At 40.6% G+C, this 24,693-nt stretch overlaps 1 protein-coding gene across 2 annotated transcripts in view; it reads right to left on the bottom strand.

Annotated features, from left to right (window-relative positions):
• Nucleotides 1-7,086: 7,086 nt before the first annotated feature.
• The window catches only part of C1H12orf50 (chromosome 1 C12orf50 homolog), a 30,882-nt gene continuing 13,275 nt past the window's right edge, over nucleotides 7,087-24,693 (bottom strand). Inside the window, exons 4-12 of one of the 2 annotated variants that reach the window (XM_077832542.1) lie at nucleotides 23,627-23,785; nucleotides 20,328-20,405; nucleotides 20,125-20,238; nucleotides 17,475-17,585; nucleotides 15,730-15,837; nucleotides 14,008-14,115; nucleotides 13,507-13,710; nucleotides 11,418-11,510; nucleotides 7,087-7,282 (exon numbers count right to left, since the gene is read on the bottom strand). In XM_077832542.1, the coding sequence (XP_077688668.1) occupies nucleotides 7,257-7,282; nucleotides 11,418-11,510; nucleotides 13,507-13,710; nucleotides 14,008-14,115; nucleotides 15,730-15,837; nucleotides 17,475-17,585; nucleotides 20,125-20,238; nucleotides 20,328-20,405; nucleotides 23,627-23,785 (1,001 nt within the window). In that variant the 3' untranslated portion in view covers nucleotides 7,087-7,256. Of the gene's footprint in view, nucleotides 7,283-11,352; nucleotides 11,511-13,506; nucleotides 13,711-14,007; nucleotides 14,116-15,729; nucleotides 15,838-17,474; nucleotides 17,586-20,124; nucleotides 20,239-20,327; nucleotides 20,406-23,626; nucleotides 23,786-24,693 lie in introns of those variants that run through there. The other variant, XM_077832550.1, reaches the window with a different exon arrangement.

Below are 24,693 nucleotides of genomic sequence, written 5' to 3'. Positions count from 1 at the left end.
CTACATATCTATCATGCAAAACAAAACAAAAAACCAGAATTCTAGTCCAATAATACAAGTGTTCTATGCTGCTATTCAAATAGCTTTTAAATTATGTTAGTATACTTCATGCTAGCATCTTTTAAATAAAGGCTTTTTAAACAGCTGTCTCCAGTGTACCCACAGTGGGTTCATTCATGCTGGAATACACGTAGAAGAATCTGCTATGAATCACGGAGGAGCATTGCTTTAATATAGTGCAACACAAGGAAGAGCAAATAAAATAATGAAAACACAAAAGAGTTCAAATTTTGAGGCTGTTTATTCTGCAGCAATTTCAGCACAAGCCGTGCTGATGGCTTTTCTAATGCCTTAAATCAAACAGCAGGTATCTGTGGCCTTAAGGTAAAAAATATTAAACATCTGCCAGTTTTTAGACTTGAAACATTGCAGTCGTCTTGTCTGAGGGGAATGCTTAGTAGTGCTCCTCTGGGAAGCTCTGTCTTGCTGTCATCTGGGGTTGCAGACATTTTCACCTATGCACATATGGCTGTCACTTTGTGATAGTGACCAATCACAAACAACTGAAACTCATGTTCAACAACCAAAGTTTTCAGCCACCAGTCTGCTGATCAAATTGAATGCTCAAAATTCATATCCATAACAATAATGTAATTTATCACTTCGGAAAGATCTACCTTGCAGACCACCTGTTCTGACACCTTTTAGCAGCCAAAAAACCCTCCACACAGAAACAGCAGTTGCTCATGTAAATTTTTTCAACATTCTTGTTTTTCTAAGAGAGACAAGGTGGGTGAGGTAATAGCTTTTATTTTACTACCTTCTGCAGGTGAAAGTGCCAAGCTTTTGAGATACATGGAGCTATTCTTCTGGTCTGGGAAAAGTACTTAGTGTGTCACAGCTAAATACAAATTGGAACAGATAGTTTTGCAAAAGTAGCTAACACATATTCTCAGAACCCATTCAAGGTGAAGTTCAAAGTGAACAGCTCTGCTGTCACAGGACAAAAAAGTGGGGTTAGTGGGTTACAGATGGTTGTAATAAGCCATAAATCCAGTGTCTTTATTAAGACCATGGTTTTTATGTCTACAAAGTTATGAATTTAAGCTCACAGGCTTGTCTTTTGAAGATGTTGAGCACGTTTCCTTTGAGGACGAAAACTGAGAGGTCAGATATGGAGTCCTCATTTTGTGAAAGGTGTTCACCCATGAGTAATATGGTGTTTTTGTCTTTTCTCATTTTCAATGTGAGTTCATTTGAGAGTGTACTGATTATCTTGTTTCATACACGTAGTTGTTATGGGGCATTTAGCGGTATCATTCTGAGTACTTTTCCCAGACCGGAAGAAGAGCTCTGTGTAGCATAGGCGCTGAGTTTCACTTTTCCCCAGGGGTGCTCTGCCCCGAGGCTCCACCCCCACTCTACCCCTACCCCAAGGCCCTGCCCTTGCTCCGCCTCTTCCAGTCGCTGCTCCGCCCCCTCCCCAAGGCCCCTCCCACCAGCTGCTTGCTGCTCTCTGCCCTCCCTGAAATCCCTCCCCAAGCTGACAAACAGCTGATCAGCGGCACCGCCCAACAACTTTGGCTGGTGGGTGCTGGACACCCACTGTTTTTTTTTCTGTGGATACTCCAGCCCACAGAATACCCACAGAGTCAGCAGCTATGCTGTGTAGCTTGAAAACTTGTCTCTTTCACTACCAGAAGATGATCCAATAAAAGGTATTATCTCATCTGCCTTGTTTCTCTAATATCCTGGGATCAACAGGGCCACAACAATACTGCAAACAACATTGTTCCTAAAGCAGTGAATGATATCATCTGACACATAAGAACTGCCATTCTGTTGGACACCTGGTTATAAACTATCATTGAAATGATGCCAGACCAGTAATGCAAATGTTTATCTGCATGTTGATGGCATCAGATGCCAGAAGTACAAGAGAAATGTGATCTTGAAACATCACAAAAAAGATGAACTTACACTCAAAGCTCTAAGTCTCGGACCATAATGTACACCTCTGTGACACAATGCTGCTTTTGTCTCATTTCCTGTGGTATCACACAATTGACTTAACTCCTGAAGGCCAACAAAGTACATTGCAATCCAAAGTGTTCCTGAGAGAAAAAGTCTAATTCCCAAGATTAAACCACGAAACTGAATTCCATATAAAAATCCTACTGATTTTGTCAAGTTGCTTACCCTTGATAAGTAACTATGAACTACTCAACACCACGTTCAGAAAAACAGTGATGTCCAGGCTAGACAAGTCTATTCAGTATATGAAGTGTCAGCAGTCATTAAAACATACAATGGCCCACCATTCCAAAGTACCCAGTTTAACACAATTTGCTGTGTATCTTGGTTTCCATCATTAGAAAATCTTGCCACATTGGCCACAAACCAAGGATAAAACTGAACACTTCATTAGGACACTCAAGAACATTCAGTGTATCTCCATGATAGCTGGCACTGATGTAAGAAGTTGTATCCATTTCTTATTAGCTCCTCCGGTTACCCCTCACCGTTTGATTAGTGCTGTTGTCTACCATTCTGTTTGGCCTGCAACACAGAACCAGATTGCCCAAGGTAAAAACAACCACCTCTGATGAGTCCATAAGGGTATGCATCACACCAGCAGATGTAAAAATAAAAGAATATGCAGAAGCAATCCAGAAGATTCCACTTCTAAACACAGGTGATGTGGTGCTCCTCAAGAATACATAACTACACAACAAACTATCCACCCTCTATCACACTGACTCTCACTTTGGCCATCAAAATAAAAGGATGTTAACCAACAGAAGAAGTAAATATGAGGTGATTTGCTATATCTACCTTGTTAAAATGCATTTCTACACAAAAAATTGGTTCCATAAAGGCTACATAAGGGAGTTCCATTTTAATTGTTTCTCATGATTTATTTAGCAGATTTGCTCCGTTGTAACTCATCTTGAGATCTTGAGAAGTCAAGCGGGGTTTTTTCCTTCTCAAATATCAAGAACAATGCAGGCCAAATGCTGGACTGCAGGCCAAATGCTGCACTCAGGGAGCAATCTGGCCAGTTGCTAAACACTCTGACCTAAGCCAGCAAAACACATAGTCACATGCTTAACTTTTGGCATCTGAATAGTTCTACTGAGGTCAATGGGAGCACACAGCATCTTGTAGGATAAGCCCTTACTCCTAGGAAACACTACTGTCTTCAGATTCTGCCCTTCGTTACAACTCTACACCCTCTTTGCCCTCAGTGGGGTGGCAGAGTTTGGCCTTCCATTTGGGATGTAGTTAACAATCCTTAGTTACTAAGGTGCAAGCACCAATAGAATCAGGCTCACTACCTCTTGTCTGTGTTGCTTTTGCTACCAAGTGTAAATTTTAGGAAGGAGATCTGTTTGAGTGAAAAAATGTCCCCCATTTACAAAGTCCCTTTTCAGAGTAAAAGTGCACTTAAGCCATGATCACAGCCAAGACTTTCAATGAGAGATAGGCATCTAACCTGTTTAGGAACTTTTGAAAAATCCCACTAGGTGCTTATCTATACCTTTAGGTGCCTAAATACCTTTACAACTGACCCCTGCATCTTGACCCAGTTCTGGAAAATGGTGATATCATTACATTCCCCCATCAGACCTTTTTCCTGACAGCACTTCCACCTGAGCTGAGCTGCTCTGTGCCATGCCCAGTGAGTTGCCTGAGCTTCAATAAACAGATCACAGGCTACTGATTGGTTTTGGCAACTATAACACAAGAACAGAAGCCTGTTTTTACAGTTAGCAAAAGAAAGGATGTATTGTTCTGAGTAGGTTCCCTCCAGCTTTCTAGACTGATCTTAGAGAATCCATCTGTATATTGCCCAGTGTATGCCAGAACAGACCTGTGCATGTACTTAGCATTTTGTGCATTCAGTACAAAAATGATTAATATTATGTACCTCATTATCAAGTCTCAAGAAACTTTCAGTAACCTGGAACAAAATATCTTGCTCTCCAAACAGCTTTAATAAACCCAAGCAGGTTTTGACCTCACATTTTACTTCATTTGGAGGCAACACATGCAGATATGGTAACCTCTAGAACACACACTACCACTGTAATGAAACAAATGGATTTTCTCCATTGAAAGCTATCCTTAGTGGCAGTTCTCTATTGTGACTCTCACCTCTGTTAATACAAGTTAGGCAAGAGCATCAAGGCTAGAATTAGGCCCCAGAGTGCCCATTGTTCCAGATGTCTTTTCTTTTTTATTTGCAAATATTATAAATGTATCTTGTCTATATTTAAGTGCCCTCTATCACTCTGCTCTAAAATGCATTATAGTTACACCATAGTGTTTCAAAGTTTGTGCTTCACAGCAGTAAGTTTCCACGTATATTTTCATCTGCAAAAAATCGCAATGTCAAACTCATATGGGTCTGAATCTCAGTTTCCTTATTCTTGTGCTCCCCGTATTCTGGGACCATGCAGGGGTTGGCCTGTCCCCCTGTATACATTAAAACAGCCTTGGAGCTGCTCCAACTTGCACTTTCTTTCCCATAGCCCTCTCCAGGAGGCGATGGGTCCGGGGCTGATGCAGAGGCATTATGACAGCTCTACATCAAGGAGTGAGGCCCTCTCTACAAGTGGATTTGTAATGGGTCTTTTCCACTCACTTTAAACTCATGCCAAAGCAGCACAAAAGAGATTTTACTACAAATTGGCATCAGACCCTATATGTTGAAGAAAGTTAGTAAAATCATGTTGTTAGTGATTTGATTCCATTCCTGTGACTATACTGACCTCTAGTGACTACAGTTCTGATTAGACTTTTTCACAGGCAAATCCATTTGTATTTTTCTTAATTTTTATTTTTTTAAATCAAATATTTATATGCTGTAAAATTTGTACTAATGATCACCTCCACTGGAAGCTCACTGCCTTAAATCCCTATACTAACGTATCACCAAAGTTTCCGGTATAATTTTGTTCAAACTTTAAAGACCAGCTGTATAAGGCAACAAATTTGTGTTGGTCCTTTGGGTGTCCAATAAAGAGAGATTTTGATGTATTACTTATATATACAGCTTATTTCATGTTACAATGCTTTTATGCCCCTGGAGTTTATACCCCTGTTTATGCCCCTGGAGTTATTGCTCTGAAATGTAGGGTCTCAGGAGGGAGTTTTTACAGGTTTTTATAAAACACAGGTGATGGCATTTTTTAGTCTACTAACTATTTCAGGTGCCTAAAATGCCTAACCTGTTTTATTAATAATATAATTCTGCTTTGAGAAATATGATCTGGAAAACAGTGCAAAGTATGGGCCTGTTTGTGTGAAGTGCTGATTCTCCTCAATTCCCACTGAAGTGCTTAATGGGATACTAAAGACAAAGCCAATCAGCTATAAGAGGGTTAAGTAATACAGTAGGAGAGGCCCTGGTGATTTGGAAATAACAATACCAGACATTGTTCCATTTTTATTTGTTTGTTTGTTTTTTAATGAATCCTGAGACTATTTTCCAGCTGTGACAAAGACCTTAGCTAGGGATCTGATCCTGCAAAGTGCTGAATACTCTCAATTCCGACTGACTTTAGTGGTAGTTAAAGGCACTTAGCACCTCACCAGAAGTGTTCAGTACCTAAATATCAAGCTCTATATTTATTCTTTAAAGACGGTGTTTTTGTCACTAACTGAGACTTAACATGGTAATGAACATGGGGATCATGTTTGTAACATCTTCCTTTAGGTTAACATTTACCAAGGGGCTTGTACACACTAGCACTTACTTCGGTATAACTTAAGTCACTCAGAGATGTGGAAAAGTCACCCCCCTGAGCGACGTACGTTACACTGACCTAAGCGCCAGCGTGGCCAGTGCTACGTCGGTGGGAGAAGTTCTCCTGCCCACATAACTCCTGCCGCTCGGGGAGGGGGCGTAATGATGCCGAGGGGAGAGCTCTCTCCCATCAGTACAGACTGTCCGCACTAGCAGCGCCGCAGTGGTGCAGCTACATCGGTACAGCTGCACCGCCGTAGCAGTTCTAGAGTAGACCAGCCCCAAGTAATTACAGATAGAGTTTTATAGTCGATAACATTTTAAAAACCCTAGTTCTCGGTTAGGCTATGTCTACACTACAAGTGCTACAGCAGCACCGTTGCTCTAGCCGCTGTAGTGCGGACACTTACTGCAGAGACAGGAGGCGTTTTTCCACCGCTGTAGTAAAATCTCCTTTCCCAGAGGCAGTAGCTAGATCAGTGGAAGAATCTGTCCATCGAGCCAGCTGCGTCTAAATAGGAGTTAGGATGACTTAACTATATTGCACTGGGAATGAAAGTTTTTCACAACCCTGAATAATGTAGCCAAATTGAACTAACTTTTAGGTGCATATCAGGCCGTAGTAAAAATAAAATAGATTTTGGAATGCAAAGGGCATTGAGGGCCTGATCCAAAGCTCACTGATGTAAATAAGAGAGTAAGAGCATTTCAGAGATATGTTTCAGAGTGCTAGTCGTGTTAGTCTGTATCAGCAAAAACAATGAGGAGTCCTCGTGGCCACAAGGACTCCTCGTTGTTTTTCAGAGATATGTGGATCACAGTGGAGCCAAAACTGGGAATTAGGGACCTAAACCCAAAATTTAGAGGCCTAAACCAGGGGTTTAGGTGCTTAAGAACCTTTGTGGATCCCTAGTCCCCTAGTTTGAAGTTGTTCACAGACCCTATCATACAGATCAAAACTGTCTTTGCCTGTTTATCAAGACTGTCTATCTTACAGATCAAGACTGTCTCTGAACTGCTGCTCTGCTTCACTAAATCCAGCTAGCCACATCCATTCTCATTATTAAGAATGTCCTACAGCATTTGGGCAAACAAAATGGAAGGAGGCTGCATTCAAGGATCTTTTCCCTGTAGAGATCAAAGATCTGGTTTAGAATCAATCTGTACTTCACAGCCAGGATCACAGTTAAAAATGACTTGAATAGTCCAACTTTCAAACTAGGTTAAACTTCAACACTATACTGAATAGACTGCAGACCTCATAAATACACAAGCAGTATGTAGGTTTTTTTTAATTTGCGTTTTTATCAGTTTTGAAACCATACAGTGTACACTTCCTGCATCTTATTTTTAGAAATTGCATTTTATCATCTTTGGATCTCCAGTGTGAAGCATGTGATAATCTCATTTCTTGAATTTGCATTTTTATCATTTTTTATTGTAAATTGTATGATGGATTGTACTTCACTTCTTTATTTTCTCAAAGTCTCTTTCTTTCTCTTTTTCACTTGCTTCCATTTCTTCTTGGATCTGTAGCCAAAATACACACCATATTTTTGTATAATTTATTGTTATAAATCTCCATGTCCTTTTAAAGACTTATTAAGCGTTGGAGCATTTAGCACTTATAACAGTTTATTACAATAAAGAGAAAATATTCACTCAATATAACTGACGCATTTTCAAAATGCCACACAGATTTTTTTTCTCCAACATCTTTGCAAATAGATCTTTAAGCACTGTCTGAATGCGCGTGTGTGCGAGCGCATTAAAAATGCATATCACACATAGAATTTATGCAATAACATTTGGGAAAGCGTGGGCAGCTTTGTAAATGGGAAAACCTGAAGGGCAGAGATTATTTAGTAATTACAGTCAGACCACCACTGAAGCCTGATCCTTCACTGGAAACATTGATTCACTCAGGGACATCATTTCCAGCATTTAAGTGCAATTCAGTTCACCATGTCTGTGGGTGTTCGCAGACTATTTAAAAGATATCTTCTGAAACTAGCAATCTTGAGGACCACATAAGACTGTATGCCACAGACGAAGAAGAACCTGCCCTGCATCACCTAGCAATTTCCATGGCTGGGGACCATGGGAGAATCACAGAGATTCCACAAGCTCCAGTGCTGTATTGCCACTTTTGGATTGGGAAGGGCTCCAGGTCCGATATAGACACTGTAGTGAAGATGTATGGACTTAGGTTTCAGTTCAGCAAGGTACTTGAGCATATGCCTAACTTTAAGCCTAAATAGCCACACAACTTATGATCTTAAGCAGTTAGGCATGTGCTTAAATATCTTGGTGAACAGAAGTCTTAGAAAGCAAAGGGAGGGTGAGGAAGGATGCCAATTGTGATGACAACCTGCCATGGATTGTCAGAGGGGACTGAGACATCCTGCATTCAATGCATCAGCTCTACTGCTTGAGCTACAGGACTTAGTCCCCTAGCTTGCAGCTGTTGCATTCTCATTAAGAAAAAAGAAAAGGAGTACTTCTGGCACCTTAGAGACTAACCAATTTATTTGAGCATAAGCTTTCGTGAGCTACAGCTCACTTCATCGGATGCATACGTGGAAACTGCAGAAGACGTTATATACACACAGAGACCATGAAACAATACCTCCTCCCACCCCACTGTCCTGCTGGTAATAGCTTATCTAAAGTGATCATCAAGTTGGGCCATTTCCAGCACAAATCCAGGTTTTCTCACCCTCCGCCCCCCCACACAAATTCACTCTCCTGCTGGTAATAGCCCATCCAAAGTGACCACTCTCTTCACAATGTGTATGATAATCAAGGGGGGCCATTTCCTGCACAAATCCAGGTTCTCTCACTCCCTCACCCCCCTCCAAAAACCACACACACAAACTCACTCTCCTGCTGGTAATAGCTTATCCAAAGTGACCACTCTCCCTACAATGTGCATGGTAATCAAGGTGGGCCATTTCCAGCACAAATCCAGGTTTTCTCACCCCGCTCACCCCCCCACCCCCATACACACACAAACTCACTCTCCTGCTGGTAATAGCTTATCTAAAGTGATCATCAAGTTGGGCCATTTCCAGCACAAAATCTAAATCAGCCATAAAAATGTTGGCATACTGTGGGGCCATGCGGGTACCCATAGCAGTGCAGCTGATCTGAAGGTATACATTGTCCCCAAATGTAAAATAGTTATGGGTAAGGACAAAGTCACAAAGTTCAGCCACCAGGTTAGCCGTGACATTATCGGGGATAGTGTTCTTGACGGCTTGTAGTCCATCTTTGTGTGGAATGTTGGTGTAGAGGGCTTCTACATCCATAGTGGCCAGGATGGTGTTATCAGGAAGATCACTGATGGATTGAAGTTTACCCATAACTATTTTACATTTGGGGACAATGTATACCTTCAGATCAGCGGCACTGCTATGGGTACCCGCATGGCCCCACAGTATGCCAACATTTTTATGGCTGATTTAGAAAAACGCTTCCTCAGCTCTCGTCCCCTAAAGCCCCTACTCTACTTGTGCTATATTGATGACATCTTCATCATCTGAACCCATGGAAAAGAAGCCCTTGAAGAATTCCACCATGATTTCAACAATTTCCATCCCACCATCAACCTCAGCCTGGTCCAGTCCACACAAGAGATCCACTTCCTGGACACAACAGTGCTAATAAACAATGGTCACATAAACACCACCCTATACCGGAAACCTACTGACCGCTATTCCTACCTACATGCCTCCAGCTTTCACCCTGACCACACCACACGATCCATCGTCTACAGCCAAGCTCTGCAATACAACCGCATTTGCTCCAACCCCTCAGACAGAGACAAACACCTACAAGATCTGTATCAAACTACAGTACCCACCTGTGGAAGTGAAGAAACAGATTGACAGAGCCAGAAGAGTTCCCAGAAGTCACCTACTACAGGACAGGCCTAACAAAGAAAATAACAGAACGCCACTAGCCGTCACCTTCAGCCCCCAACTAAAACCCCTCCAACGCATTATTAAGGATCTACAACCTATCCTGAAGGATGACCCAACATTCTCACAAATCTTGGGAGACAGGCCAGTCCTTGCCTACAGACAGCCCCGCAACCTGAAGCAAATACTCACCAACAACCACATACCACACAACAGAATCACTAACCCAGGAACCTATCCTTGCAACAAAGCCCGTTGCCAACTGTGCCCACACATCTATTCAGGGGACACCATCACAGGGCCTAATCACATCAGCCACACTATCAGAGGTTCGTTCACCTGCACATCCACCAATGTGATATATGCCCTCATGTGCCAGCAATGCCCCTCTGCCATTTACATTGGTCAAACTGGACAGTCTCTACGTAAAAGAATAAATGGACACAAATCAGATGTCAAGAATTATAACATTCATAAACCAGTCGGAGAACACTTCAATCTCTCTGGTCACGCAATCACAGACATGAAAGTTGCTATCTTACAACAAAAAAACTTCAAATCCAGACTCCAGCGAGAAACTGCTGAATTGGAATTCATTTGCAAATTGGATACTATTAATTTAGGCTTAAATAGAGACTGGGAGTGGCTAAGTCATTATGCAAGGTAGCCTATTTCCCCTTGTTTTTTCCTACCCCACCCCCCAGACGTTCTGGTTAAACTTGGATTTAAACTTGGAGTTTGGTCAGTTTGGATGAGCTATTGCCAGCAGGAGAGTGAGTTTGTGTGTGTGTGTGTTTCTGGGGGGGAGGGGGGGTGAGAAAGCCTGGATTTGTGCTGGAAATGGCCCACCTTGATTACCATGCACATTGTAGGGAGAGTAGTCACTTTGGATGGGCTATTACCAGCAGGAGAGTGAGTTTGTGTGTGTATGGGGGTGGGGGGGGGTGAGAAAACCTGGATTTGTGCAGGAAATGGCCCACCTTGATTATCATACACATTGTGAAGAGAGTGGTCACTTTGGATGGGCTGTTACCAGCAGGAGAGTGAGTTTGTGTGTGTGTGTGGGGGGGGGCGGAGGGTGAGAAAACCTGGATTTGTGCTGGAAATGGCCCAACTTGATGATCACTTTAGATAAGCTACTACCAGCAGGACAGTGGGGTGGGAGGAGGTATTGTTTCATGGTCTCTGTGTGTATATAATGTCTTCTGCAGTTTCCACGGTATGCATCCGATGAAGTGAGCTGTAGCTCACGAAAGCTCATGCTCAAATAAATTGGTTAGTCTCTAAGGTGCCACAAGTACTCCTTTTCTTTTTGCGAATACAGACTAACACGGCTGTTACTCTGAAATTCTCATTAAGGTCTTCTTTGGAGAAACCACTAAAGGGGGATAAAGACCCACACTGTACTAATGTGGATTGCATAACCATAGTACTTTGTCCAGCACTGCAAGCCAACAGCTACTCCATACAGTAACAACAGCATAGTAGCTCCTGACTTTAGAGGAAGTCATGTATCTTGCCAAAAGTGGGAAACCATGAGATATTGGGTAAAAGAACGTGGTCTCAAAACAAAAGGGCAGATAACTCTCTCGGATTTTTCAGCTCCCCTTAGAAAACAGTTGTCTTAAGGTAGGTGCCTAGGTAAAAGCTTCTTCCAGATTCTAGCTGGAGAGAGAATTAAAACAGATGTGTCATCTTTACTATATTACATTGCACTGAAAGTAATGCTGTCAAATAGGTACCTGAATGGATTTTTTCAGATTTAGAGTATGCTTTTGTATGTGGGCTTCTTTTTCTCCACGCTGGTGAATTATAGGATGCTGCAGTCCATTTGTCTTTAAAGAAATATAATTCTTGATTTACATTTTCACTTACAATTACAGTAAACTGCTTCTTATTCTGCTACTCATGTTACAAAAATATTAGCTATAGCATCAATTGACACAACAAAAGCAATCTCCAAAATATAAAATAATTTAAACTTTAAACAGAGACTGAGGGCTTGTCTACACAGTGCCTTGGTTCACACCCGCTGGCATGTAAATTCTAAAGTGCACCAGCACGTTGTGCAGTAACTGGCTTCGGTGGCCCCTGTTGGCATGCACTAAAAATTCCCAATAGCATGTTATATTAATACCATTTCAAACAGTACTACATTAATATGCACTAGGGAACTTTTGGTGTGCGCCAGCTGGACTGGACATGGAGGTGGATTTGTGCTGCACCCTCTAAAGATGGGAGAACTACTGCTCAAGAGAATGTTGTCTGACTTTAATTGAAAAGGAGTACTTGTGGCACCTTAGAGACTAACCAATTTATTTGAGCATGAGCTTTCGTGAGCTACAGCTCACTTCATCGGATGCATACTGTGGAAACTGCAGAAGACATTATATACACAGAGACCATGATCGTATGGTCTCTGTGTATATAATGTCTTCTGCAGTTTCCACAGTATGCATCCGATGAAGTGAGCTGTAGCTCACGAAAGCTCATGCTCAAATAAATTGGTTAGTCTCTAAGGTGCCACAAGTACTCCTTTTCTTTTTGCGAATACAGACTAACACGGCTGTTACTCTGAAACCTGACTTTAATTGGCAACTTCCACAGAAGTGCATAAAAATTTTCATTTTTACCTGTAAATATTGCAATGAGACCTGCTTATTACGATTATATTGGGTCAAACTCTGCTCTTGGTTTTTCACAGACTCCAAGGCAGAAGGGAACATTGTGATCATCTAGTATGACCTCCTGTGTAACACAGGCTATAGAACTTCCTCAAAACAATCCCTAGAGCAGATCGTTTAGAAAAAAATCCAATCTTAAAATTGTCCATGATGAAGAATCCACCATGACCCTGGGTAAACTGTTCCAATGGTTAACTACTCTCACTGTTTCTAGGTGATGGAGAAGCCACCATGATGCTTGGTAAGTTGTTCCAGCGGTTATTTACTTTCACTGTTAAAAATTAATGCTGTATTTCCAGTCTTAATTTGTCTAGCTGGTGTGACGGGGCAAGGCCAGATGGCTATGGAAAAGCAGTGGGAGATAGATATATTAGCTCCAGGCTAAACAAATCCCTGGTACCAGGATAAGTGAAATGGCAGCTGCTCCAGGTCAATTAAGACACCTGGGGCCAATTAAGAACTTTCCAGAAGGCAGGGAGAAGGCTAGGTTGATTGGGACACCTGAAGCCAATCAGGGGCTGGTTGAAACTAGTTAAAAGCCTCCCAGTTAGTCAGGTGGATGTGCATGTCAGGAGCTGTGGGAGGAAGTTGTGCTGCTGGAGAGGCTGAGTAGTACACACCATATCAGGCACAAGGAAGGAGGCCCTGAGGTAAGGGTGAAGTGGAGCTTGAGGAAGTGAGGGCTGCTGTGGGGGAAGTAGCCCAGGGAATTGTACACGTTATGTTTCTAAAAGGTCAGCTACCATAGCTGATACTATTAGGGTCTCTGGGTTAGAGCCCAGGGTAGCGGGTGGGCCTGGGCTCCTCCCCCCTTTGCTCTCTGATTAATCACTGAGACTGGGAGACAACAGAGACTGTGCAAGGAAGGATAACTTCTCCTCACCTCCCTCGCTGGCTTATGATGAAAATGGCTCAGTAGACTGTGACTCTTGTCTCTAGAGAGAGAAGGGTTACATGGAGGGTCACAGTGAGCCTCTGAGGCTAGTGAAATCAGCCAGGAAATGCGTGATCCATGGAGGCAAGGACAGAGCTTTATCACACTGGTTATACTAATCTGGTGGAGTTGCACTGGCATAACTGAGGAACTTGACCAATTATATGGACGATCTTCTTCTAGGCAAGGAATCCTGTGTAATCAGGAGCTCACCTGTAGATGGATTCGGCTTGGATTCTTTGGTAACACTGACATTACTGTAGGTCATGTTTGTTGATCTTCCAGGTTCTGGAGAATTCAAGGAAATGCTTCTCCCAATGGCTCTTTGAGATGGAACATAAGAAGTATTTTCAGCATCTTTGCTTTGATCATTTTGTTGGCAATTTGCTTTACCTTTTGGATTCGAAGCATGCATTGCTGCAAAGGGGAAAAACAATATTATGCTAAATTTAATAGATGCTATTCAATGTTTGACATACTATGTCAGAGAGAAGGGCACACAGAGTATGTCTACACCATGTTTTGGAGCGAGCCTCCCAACCCCAAGGGGGGTCCACTAGCATTCTAAAAACAGCTGTGGTTTTCTAAAAACAGTGCTTTGAAGTTCCAGCTTGGGCCAGAGCTTGGGCTCTGATGCCTAGCGAGGGGGGTGAGCTTCTATGGACAGGGAGTTATTAACTTAAAACAAATTAACCAAACGATTTCTCAAAATACCTTTGCCTGCAAACATGCTGAATGAGTTTTTTGGTTCTTCAGAAATCCATTTCTTTTTCTTCACTCCTTTAAAGTGACGCTTCTTTACTGGCTCAGTGTGGCTCATTGCTAAGGGAGAAAAATAAAACAAATTTATTTTTTGAAAAAACACGTTATTTAGTATCTCATTATTATTTATTTATCTCATTAAAGTAGTAGAGTGTTGAATTAAAACAAGAATAACTTCCTCACATTTTACATACACTCTCCGTTGGATACAGACCTTTCTTTTATGTGCTAAAAAACTGATTCTGAAAACAGTAATTATAGTAAGAATATCAATAAATATCATCCCTAAGAGTAAAATCATAATGGTGCCAAAAAGTTATGTTGATTCAATTAGAAAAAAAAGTTCTCATCAAACCTCAAGCTTATTTTAGGAAACTAGGTGTTACTAGAGTACGTAACAGATATTTCTGGCCCAAATTCTGGCTCAAAAGGTGTCCATATATGCAAGCCAAAAAATCTGAGACAATACAACATATATTTTAAGGAGGGCAGATATTTGCTGTAATCCACACATATGTTCCCTGACTATAACCCATGGATTTTATGTAAGCTTGTTTGAACAGGAGGTCCTTTACAAAAGTGAGTGTGTTACACCCACAGCAGAATTTTATGCATGTTGACCCAAAACACAGCATAGCAACTATAGAATGAGCTATTGTGCAACATATAACTGACCCTCATATGTCCTTGGCCTTGTCACTCAGCTGGTCTAGATGAGACACTGGTAATTATGACGCTTAACATATGAAAGAAAACTCTTCCCTCTGTGCTTACACCAAGAGTAAGGAGATTGAGTAAGGGAAGGGCAGAATCTCACATCCTGCATTGCATGGCAGCTATCAAACTCTATGACCCTATGTCCCCTGCTCCACTACAGGAATCCAGGGCTTTGTCTGCTTTCACATTCAGCTGATCAGCATAAGCACTACCTTTTGCTCCTATCAGTTCAGGCCAAAATATAGGAGAAATTCTTTACTTGCACTTCAATGTATGTAGACAGTTTCATTACTTTTTAACCTACTTGTGATTTATAGCCAGAATTTGTCGTCTTATCTTTTAGTTCAACAACAGAAGAATAATATGCAAGAAATGATTTGCCCACAATAATCATATACGTAAAAAAAAGTATATTCAGATAAGGAAATTTTGTGTTCTTCCAAACATATTCTGGAATCCTGTAGTGCAAATTATGGTCCCAATTTAGCAAGGTACTTTACCATGTGCCTAATCTGAAATACGAGAGTAGTTCTTAGGTAGATTTAATCATGTGCTCAAGTGGTTAGCTGAATCAGGGCCTTACATTGGTATTCATTAGGGTCCTGATTCTCTGAGATGCTATGCGCCCTCAATTCTCATCGACTTTCACTGGAATTGAGAGTGATCACCTGCTCCCAGGATTAGATCTTTGGGCTTTAGGAAGATAAAGATAATTAGTAAGCTGATACTGTTTATATTGAAGTCATTGGGAGCAAGATTGCCCTAACCCAATAAAAGTGCTTTCATCATTTAGTATGATGAAAGAAACCACACTGTTGATGGGACTTCACCAATTCACTCAAAGTGTGTGGAATATAACAGATGTCATTTAGGTCCTGCCTCAAGTGTCCAGTGAAATTACAAAGAAAGCAAAAAATGTTTTCCAAAATTACAAAATGCAAAAATAATGATTCATACCTTTCACATCTGAACGTCTGGACGTAATTAATTCTTTTTCTCCAGTTAATGTTTCACTTTGCTTCCCTCCAACAAATATACTCCTTTGTGGTATATAACAATCACCTCCTGCAAAAAATTATGATGCATCATCAAATTATAAATAGAGACATGGTATGTTCTCATTTTAAGATGAACTTGATTGTACTGTGTTTAAAATGCAGAATCCAACCTTTTCACTTTATTCTTTTTTATCATTTAATTTGTGTTAGTTTTTGGTTAGAATAGTAAGAACATAAACATGAAAAACAAATAGAAAGCAGTTATGTAAAATGTGTATATAAAAGTCAGATAAATGAAAAATATATTTAATATTCTTTTAATTCATACCTCTCAATATGAATGTATATTTCCATAATTAATTCTCTCTCTGAATTAACTCTTGATTAACCAAATACAAAGCACCAGGACAACAGGCAATAAGATATTAAACATAAAAACAAACACATACATTGCTTATAATACATACAGGGCTCAGGAAAGTGATACAATTTATAAAATGCTACCAAAAACCCTATTATCTCTGCTATTACTTACATTTGATATGATCAATGATTTTTTTTGCAAGAAAAATGCAGTAAAACTAATCTATGTGGACTTCAGTAAAGCATTTGACATAGTACCACATGGGAAATTATTAAACTGGAGAGGATGGGGTTTCAAAAGAAAAGGAGATAACCAATGATAGGTAAATATAAATGTGTGTGGTGTCCAAGTTCATCCTTAATGACTGAAATCCAGATCCTGTACTGAGATCTCTAAGCAGACGCCTATGGCAATGGGCACAAGGATTTGCCCACATGGAATAGCTTGCAGGATTGGGGCCTTAGTAATTTCCCATGTGACTGCCAAAAACAAGTCAGTTCAGCTTTACCAAAGATATTCTCTCAAACATAGCAATTTCTGAAAGTTTAGTATACGCGTTATATCTGACTGTCATGCTTGTTTATGTTGAAGCTGTGTGAGCTTCTTTGCAGCCAGAGTAAGAAAACAAATCTAAGAAACATTTTTTTTTTCAAGATTAAATTAAAATCCCATTGAGTGGAGTCACCAAACTGAAAATATTTTTTCACTATGTTACTGAGATGGGTGGAATCCAAATACAACAGTAATATTTTTTATTATTATTAACAGCATTGAAAGAAAAAGACTTTACAGAAACTACAGAAATAAATTCCATGAAAGGTATATTTGGAAATTATTTTATCTACCAAAGGATATTAGATAATGAGAACACATATTTTAAAGTTTCAGAGTGGTAGCCGTGTTAGTCTGTGTCAGCAAAAACCATGAGGAGTCCTTGTGGCACCTTAGAGACTAACAAATTTATTTGGGCATAAGCTTTCATGGGCTAGAACATCATTTCATAAGATGCATGGAGTGGAAAATACAGGAGCAGGTATAAATACATGAAAAGATGGGAGTTGCCTTACCAAGTGTGAGGTCAGTCTAACGAGACAATTCAATTAACAGCAGGATACCAAGGGAGGAAAAATAACTTTTGTAGTGGTAATGAGAGTGGCCCATTTCAAACAGTTGACAAGAAGGTGTAACAGTAGGGGGAAATTAGTATGGGGGAAATTAAGTTTAGGTTTTGTAATGACTCAACCCTCCCAGTGGGTTCTAGCCCACAAAAGCTCACGCCCAAATAAATTTGTTAGTCTCTAAGGTGCCACAAGGACGCCTCGATATTTTAAAGTAATTACCTCCATTTTCAAAGGCACCAGGATCAGTCCTGGTGTTACCATCTAATGATGCTGTTACCTCTCCTTGTCTTTCTATAATATTAAACTTTGTTGGAACTGTAACACCATCACCTAGAAAGGAAGCAGAGGGATTTTTTGGCTTAGTTATGTGGAGTCAGTGCATTTGTGGTAGATAAATGAGCTTGGGAGAGTAAAGGAAGTTACGGATAGCACTTTGCAACATGGACATTTTTTGCACACTGATTTTATGGATAGACACATCTGCGAGCATTTCTGAATTATGAGCAAAACTTGCATGAATGCTTAAAGGCTTAATATAATTAAATCTCACAGTATAAAGTTGAGGGTAAACCCCTATCTCTGACAGAGGTTTTCAAAAAATACAATGTACTAAAACTTTTGAATTGTTTTGGTGAGCAAACCATGTTTATTGCACGTATATCAAACATATTTAATTGTACTGCCAATGGTTAGCCACTTCACTTCAGCATAATTAATTTAATTCTACTTGTAGTATTTCTTTCTGTAAACAATGACATATCATGAGCACATTTTTATTCGTCAGCAGATCTGGTCAAAATTCAGACCGACGAAAGGAAGCATCCTCACAGAATGCAACTGCTCCAGTCTCCTGGCGAATCCACAGAGTTCATATTCCACAGACACTCCACAGCCAGACCCAGGGAGGTGGGATCCCATTGTGGGGAATGTGGGCAGTATGTTTTAATAAATTCCCTGACTTTTGTCTTGCACAGATCATACCTGGTCTTAACAGGAAAGATCTGCCTAAGGCTTCTGGGGCCTCAGTGGGCATTTCTACACTGCCTCTGGGAGCAATCCCAGTCCTGGTCCACAGACATGTGGTAGATGGGCTCACATTAGAGCTTTAAAAATAGCTGTGTAGACATTGTAACTAATGCTGGAGCTTGGGCTCTGAAGTGCTGTCTACACAGCTATTTTTAGAATGCTAGCACAAGCCCCCACTAACCCAAGTCTGTGGACTCAGGCTGGGAGGCTCACTCCCAGATGCAGTGTAGACATACCCAGTGAGGTTAGATTAAGGGTCCAAGTTAGTGCTGCTTTTGCTAATGAATATCATAAAAGTGAACAGAACCTGACTGCATCCCAAGAAGTACAGTGAGATGTGATATTCATAACTGACTGCTTTGTGCCATTATAAACCTTCCTTTTTGAAGATAGTTACTCTCCTCCCACACCATTCTCCATGACTTAATCATTGGTTTAGAGTACATTTCCACTAACCTCTCCTTAAATGTTCCCCTTTCCACTTTTATTAGACATCTGGGTGCCCTGTAATGTAACTAATGTACATGAAATACACATTACACGATTCCTGTGAAGTGCCAGCACACGCAGGCTATAGGAGGGCTGCAAAGAGGTTAACATTATAGCTACTCAGTTCACATGATTAAGGGTTTATGAATATAATCTATAGTATTTCTAAGGGCCTATCACTGTGATATCTAAGCCCTTGAATACCCATTAGAAATACCACCTCAAAAGTACTTTAATGGAAATACCTCTACTCCCAAGACAGAATTCAGAGGATATTGTGCAGAGAAACTATTTTCTCTCTCTTCACTCCTATTAAAAAGGTTAAATTGGTAAAAACCAGAGGTCCAAAAAATCATACTTTTACCAGCCAATATTATCTCAGATTATCTCTATCTGAACCAAAATAATATAGGTTTCAGAGTAGCAGCTGTGTTAGTCTGTATCCGCAAAAAGAAAAGGAGTACTTGTGGCACCTTAGAGACTAACAAATTTATTTGAGCATAAGCTTTCGTGAGCTACAGCTCACTTCATCGGATGCATTTTGTGGCACCTTAGAGGTGCCACAAGTACTCCTGTTCTTTTTGCAAAATAATATACTCTCTTCATTATTGTTCACTATCTTCCTGCTTCAATTTTCTTCATGTAATTGCAGATCCAGATGGTTATCCATGAAGTTTTCCATTATGTTGTAAACAACTTTATGGCAATGATAAATGTGCTACTCTCACTTGTATACTAACATCTCACTTCTTTCTCAAACACTTTAATGACCAACGCACTAATTACACTAACGTCTAGGAATGTTCAGAGCATAAATTACTCTGTTAAGAAGCAGCAATACTATCACCTATTATAATAATAAAAGCTGACATTGATTTTTGCAGGCATACCACCTGGCTAAAAGGAAAAAAGAAAAGCTCTAAAATCTTGAGTGGGATAAATGTTCATTAATTCATGTCCCTTGGAGCTCAGATGTGTTGTAGCAGACCCAATAAAAAAAGAGACTGTAACCTTATTTCAAAAGATACTAGAAAACAAATTGTAGCAGAGATGCATGCCATGGAATTCAGGAAAGTACCAGATGTTAACCTTGGCTCTACTCAATTGACCTGGCCTTATTCCATCATGCTGTAGTCAATGCAGGTGTCACATCCTCATCACCATGTCTATGCTGTTTCCATTTAATTAAAAAAGTCACAACTATTTCTATTGATTTTATTTTGTATAATTCTTTTTTTCTAAATTTGCAAAACCTAATATTTGGATCTAAACTACCTGATAGTGTCTTTCTATGTAATTACATATATATAAACATTATTCTTAAAGTGAAAAGCATTGCCACTCAAGTACTTACCTTCTTGTAAGTCTCTGCCAGTTTCCATGGGTTTCAATAGCTCATTATTCAGTGTTGAAGACATGATTTTTGCTGACTGGTTCTCCTGAGGAGTCTGAATTCTGTAATATTCTCCTACTCATGCCCCCCAAAAGAAAGAAAAAAATGTCTTTACTCACTGATTATATTAATATTTTTTAAATTATCAATAATTAGATATTTACCAGATTTATAACACATCTCCTTTATTGCTTTTTCTTCCTCAATGTCTGCCGGAGTTTTTGTCAATAAATAAGAGGCATCTATAGGAAATATTTTTAAAAGAGAGAACTATACCTGAGTACAGACTCTTCAGGATTTGTTAATGCACTATTCATAAATATAAACAATTTCATTATAAAATGAAGGAACTTCCCCCCACCCCCCTTTCCTGTTGCTAGTTTATCCAAGCCCTCTGCTTTCTGGGCAGAAAAACTATTGCTTACTGACAGATATTTTCATGACCAATATTGTCTTAGTTACAATGAAAGTCAAAAAGTTGACCATTATTGATGTTTATTTTAGATGGTTTAAATTAAAAATAATTCAAAAGCCTTTCTTCAGTCCTCTCAAAACAACCATACAATCACACATAAAAGGAAGTGATCCTGAGTGAGCAAATAAATACTTGAGCTGAATGACCTATTCTCTGATAAGCTATCTGGAGATGCACTGAGCATATTTTGCACATTCATAAGACACTTGGCTAACACTTTGTCTACATAAGGAAGCTGCACAGATAATAATTAACAATTTGTTTTTTAACCGATTTAGTCAATTCAGTGCAAACACATGTTTGGACACTCTTATTTCAGTTTAAGAGTGACTTAGTTCAGTAGCTCAACCAAAATAAGATTATCTATTTTAAATCAGTTTCTCACCCCTACGTAAAGTGGTGGAACTTTCTTACGTAGACAAGCCCTGTGGCTATGACCCTGGCCCTAAGTTGAATAGTTGTACGCAAGCAAATGCAAGCAGCCTCTTCAAAAAGTAAGTACACACTAAAGGCATGGCTACACTTGCAGCTGTAGAGCGCTTTGAGTTAAACCAGCCTTTGTAGAGCGCAGTAGGGAAAGCGCTGCAGTCTGTCCACACTGACAGCTTCAAGTGCATTGGCATGGCCACATTTGTGGCACTTGCAGCGGCTTTGGAAGTGGTGCATTATGGGCAGCTATCCCAGCATGCAAGTGGCTGCAACGTGCTTTTCAAACGGGGGGCTGGGGGATGGGGTGGAGTGTGACAGGGAGTGTGTTGTGTGTATGTGGGGAGAGAGAGTGGGTTTTTGGGGGGCTGAGAGCATGTCAGCATGCTGTCTTGTAAGTTCAGACAGCAGCAGACCCCCCTCCCCTCCCCCTCCTCTCTCACACACAGCATTCCACAGTAATGGTTGCTTTGTCTCGGAGGAGATAAGCAGCTGGCTGTCAGAAATGGAGCTTTCAACGGGCATTTCTGCATTCCTACAGCTGATTCCAAACAATGACAAGAGTGGCCACTTGACTTAAGGGGATTATGGGATGTTTCCAGAGGCTGATTAGAGCGCAGTAAAGCAACACCTTGTTCAAACTGGCGCTGCGGTGCTCCAGCTGGGGTGCAGCAAACGTTATTCCACTTACCGAGGTGGAGTACCAGCTCTACTGCCTTGCCAGTGAGGACGGGTAGTGAGCTAGTGCACCCGGGGCTCCTTTATTGCGCTGTAACTCGCAAGTGAGCCATGCCCTGAGACAGCAACTAATTCAAAAGCAGCAGGTCAGGGAGTAAAGTGAGAAAGGGTATGCAATTTACACAGAATTTCTTTTACAGAAACGAATGTAGAGTAAAATCCCTGTCCATATTGGCAGTTCCTATCTCTTCAAGCAAATATTGCCATTACCACTCAAAGAATTAATCCAGTTCAACTTTAAATGGGGGAAATACAGCCCACACACCCCATTTTCTCTCCTTAAATGTCCCTGTTATAGACCGTTAAAATCAATTTGGCACAAAAAGATGGCAAAGGCAAAAATAGAAGCAAGTCAAATGTATTAGTTCAAGAGGAAGCTGCACACATCTTTAGAAGCTGGACTGCCCAAGGGCGCAGTCACAAACTAGACTTTTGGGTTAGATATTTTGAGCGATAGCATGGATTGTATTTACTAGAATGATAAAGAATTATGAGCTTCATATTTCTCCGCAGTTCCTTGATCACTAGATATTCTTTTCCTGCTTCTCATGCAAAACTATCAATACAGGGCCTATGATACCACCTTTCTCGAGTACAAGCAGTATACAGACCATAGAGGGCTTGTATACACAGCATGGCAAAACAGGCCAGAGGGATGTTATTTGTAAAACTAACTTGATGCGCTCTGACTGCCCCATATAGACCCTGCTGGCATGCTCTAAAAGGTACCCCTTCACATTAACACAGTCCTTCCTCTCCCTTACACCTTGTGGAGGCATTCATACGCATGCCAAATGGGTGTAAAACTCCACCACCGATGTGAGTGGAGGGATGGGATAAGGAGAAGATAAGTGAAGTCTCCAGCTCAGCAGCCCAGGGAGAGGCACACATTTCTGTGTTCATTAAAGGCTGACTTTTCAACCGGAAATTATCTCACATGCACATGGACAGAGAAATAGAGGGAGTTAAATAGTCATAAGACAGACTAAAAACCAATTTAATTTAAAAAAAAAAAACCTCATGATTTTTGGGCTAATCGCATGATTTTGAGGGTCTGACTCACGTTTTTGATCTCTTGAGGTTGGCAATACTATGTATAGCCACCAGTTATTTATTACAGAACAAATGTGAGCCCTAAGAATAGGGGTAATTTCATGGGCAGGTGTAGTCCATGAGGTTTGTACAACCACTGTAGAACAGCAAGCATGGAAATGATTTTAGGCTGGACAGAACTCTAAGTCTTCTTGTTTGGCATAAAAATTACTTCATCTCTGAATTGCCGCAGATGCTTTAAATTCTCAACTAAATGCCACCTAGCAACAGCTAACGTGTTTCTTGTTAAAGCTAAAGCACAAAATGAAATTAGCATCCTGGTCAAACCTATACAGTGATAAATCTAAGAGCCTTGGGAGAACCTTTTCAATGAGTAAAATGATCATTTAAATTACAGATGGAGCCAAATAAATCTGAACATCCCTGAACTCTGAGAAAGTTTGGATCTGTATCTGAATTGTTGTATTTCAATGCCATGTGAATTGTGGCACTTGCATTCATTTCTAATTAAGGAAAAAAGAGAATTTGAATTATATCAGTAAGAAAAAATAGATATTAGATCTTTTGAAAGTTTATTAATGAGAGTCTACATTTACTATGTGTTTTATATAATAAAATAAAGATAATTATAAAATATTCCCAAATATTTGACCGCTTTCCTCAAAAATGGCATGATTGTTGAAAACAGCCAAAAATCTGTTGGCAACCATTTTGCAAATTATTTGAGAAAATCCACTTTAGTTTCAGAGTTCAGAAAAAAGTCATATTTACAGTTCTCCTCTTCTTCCTCTTCCTCTTCCTCCTCCAGGCTGATGTTTATGATCAGTGGAGGATGAATGGGTCTTAAAATGCTTTCTTGACCTTTTACGGGTTCTTGAGTGTGGGCAGGATGCAGAGTTCCTTCTTGAACTTCCTTTTGGAGTGTGGCATCTATAGGAAAGTACATGAAGTTCGGTCTGTTAATAAGGCATTAGAACACCAAAATCAGGTTCTAATCAGTTTGTTATACATTTGAAATCATAATTGTATTTGACAAAGTCACAAATTGCCAAATTGTGTCTTTTAGGCGCTGTACTGAGAAGGAGGTTGGCAGAAATGTGTCTCCAAGGCAGAAGGAACATGGGGAGACATGGTGACTCAGGGACACACAGTGCCTCCCAGAGATTTTCAGCATGCAAGGATAACACATCATTGCACCAGCCTTGAGTAGTAAATAGTATGCAGTTCTTCCAGTGGCTGGCCATCTCTTCTGGCTGGTGTGTGTATGGGAAGGTATAAATAACCTTGTCTACTCCTGCCCCTTTTCAGGGGCATGTCTACACTGCTTGGGCTCTGGTTCAGGCCCAAATCCCCCTTCACCTACACACAATTCTGTCTAACTTGAGCCCAAACCCCAGAATCCCACAGAAATTGAGGGTTCAAGCCTGAGTCTAACAGAGGCGTGGGCCCAAACTCCATTGTTTTGCACTGTAGATGCAGCTCAGGCCTGGGGTCCCCAGATTCGAGTCCTGAGAGTCCACCAACCCCATCTCACAACCCCATGGGACAGTGTCCTTTGTCTTTCCTATCCCAAGACTGTCCAATTGACTCCCACGAAACAGAAGCATCTCTCCTGGTTCAAATGCAACTGCTCAGCATTTAACCCTTCCATTTTATTCTGACCACTGAGCTGCAAGCAGAGTGACCCATCTTCTGCATTTGTAATGGTCACCGCCATCAAGAAGTCTTTTGCCAAGAGTGCTGCTAACTGGTCATGGGAGCACCGCCACATTTTGCTTAATATCTGGTGCAAGGTGAGCAAACAGTTCAACTTTCCCAAGAATTCCAGGAATGAGCAT

Source organism: Eretmochelys imbricata, chromosome 1 (genome assembly GCF_965152235.1).
Source record: "Eretmochelys imbricata isolate rEreImb1 chromosome 1, rEreImb1.hap1, whole genome shotgun sequence".
NCBI classification, from domain to species: domain Eukaryota; kingdom Metazoa; phylum Chordata; order Testudines; family Cheloniidae; genus Eretmochelys; species Eretmochelys imbricata.
Note: the sequence above shows the minus strand (reverse complement) of the source record. Positions and strands in the feature narration are given on the sequence as shown.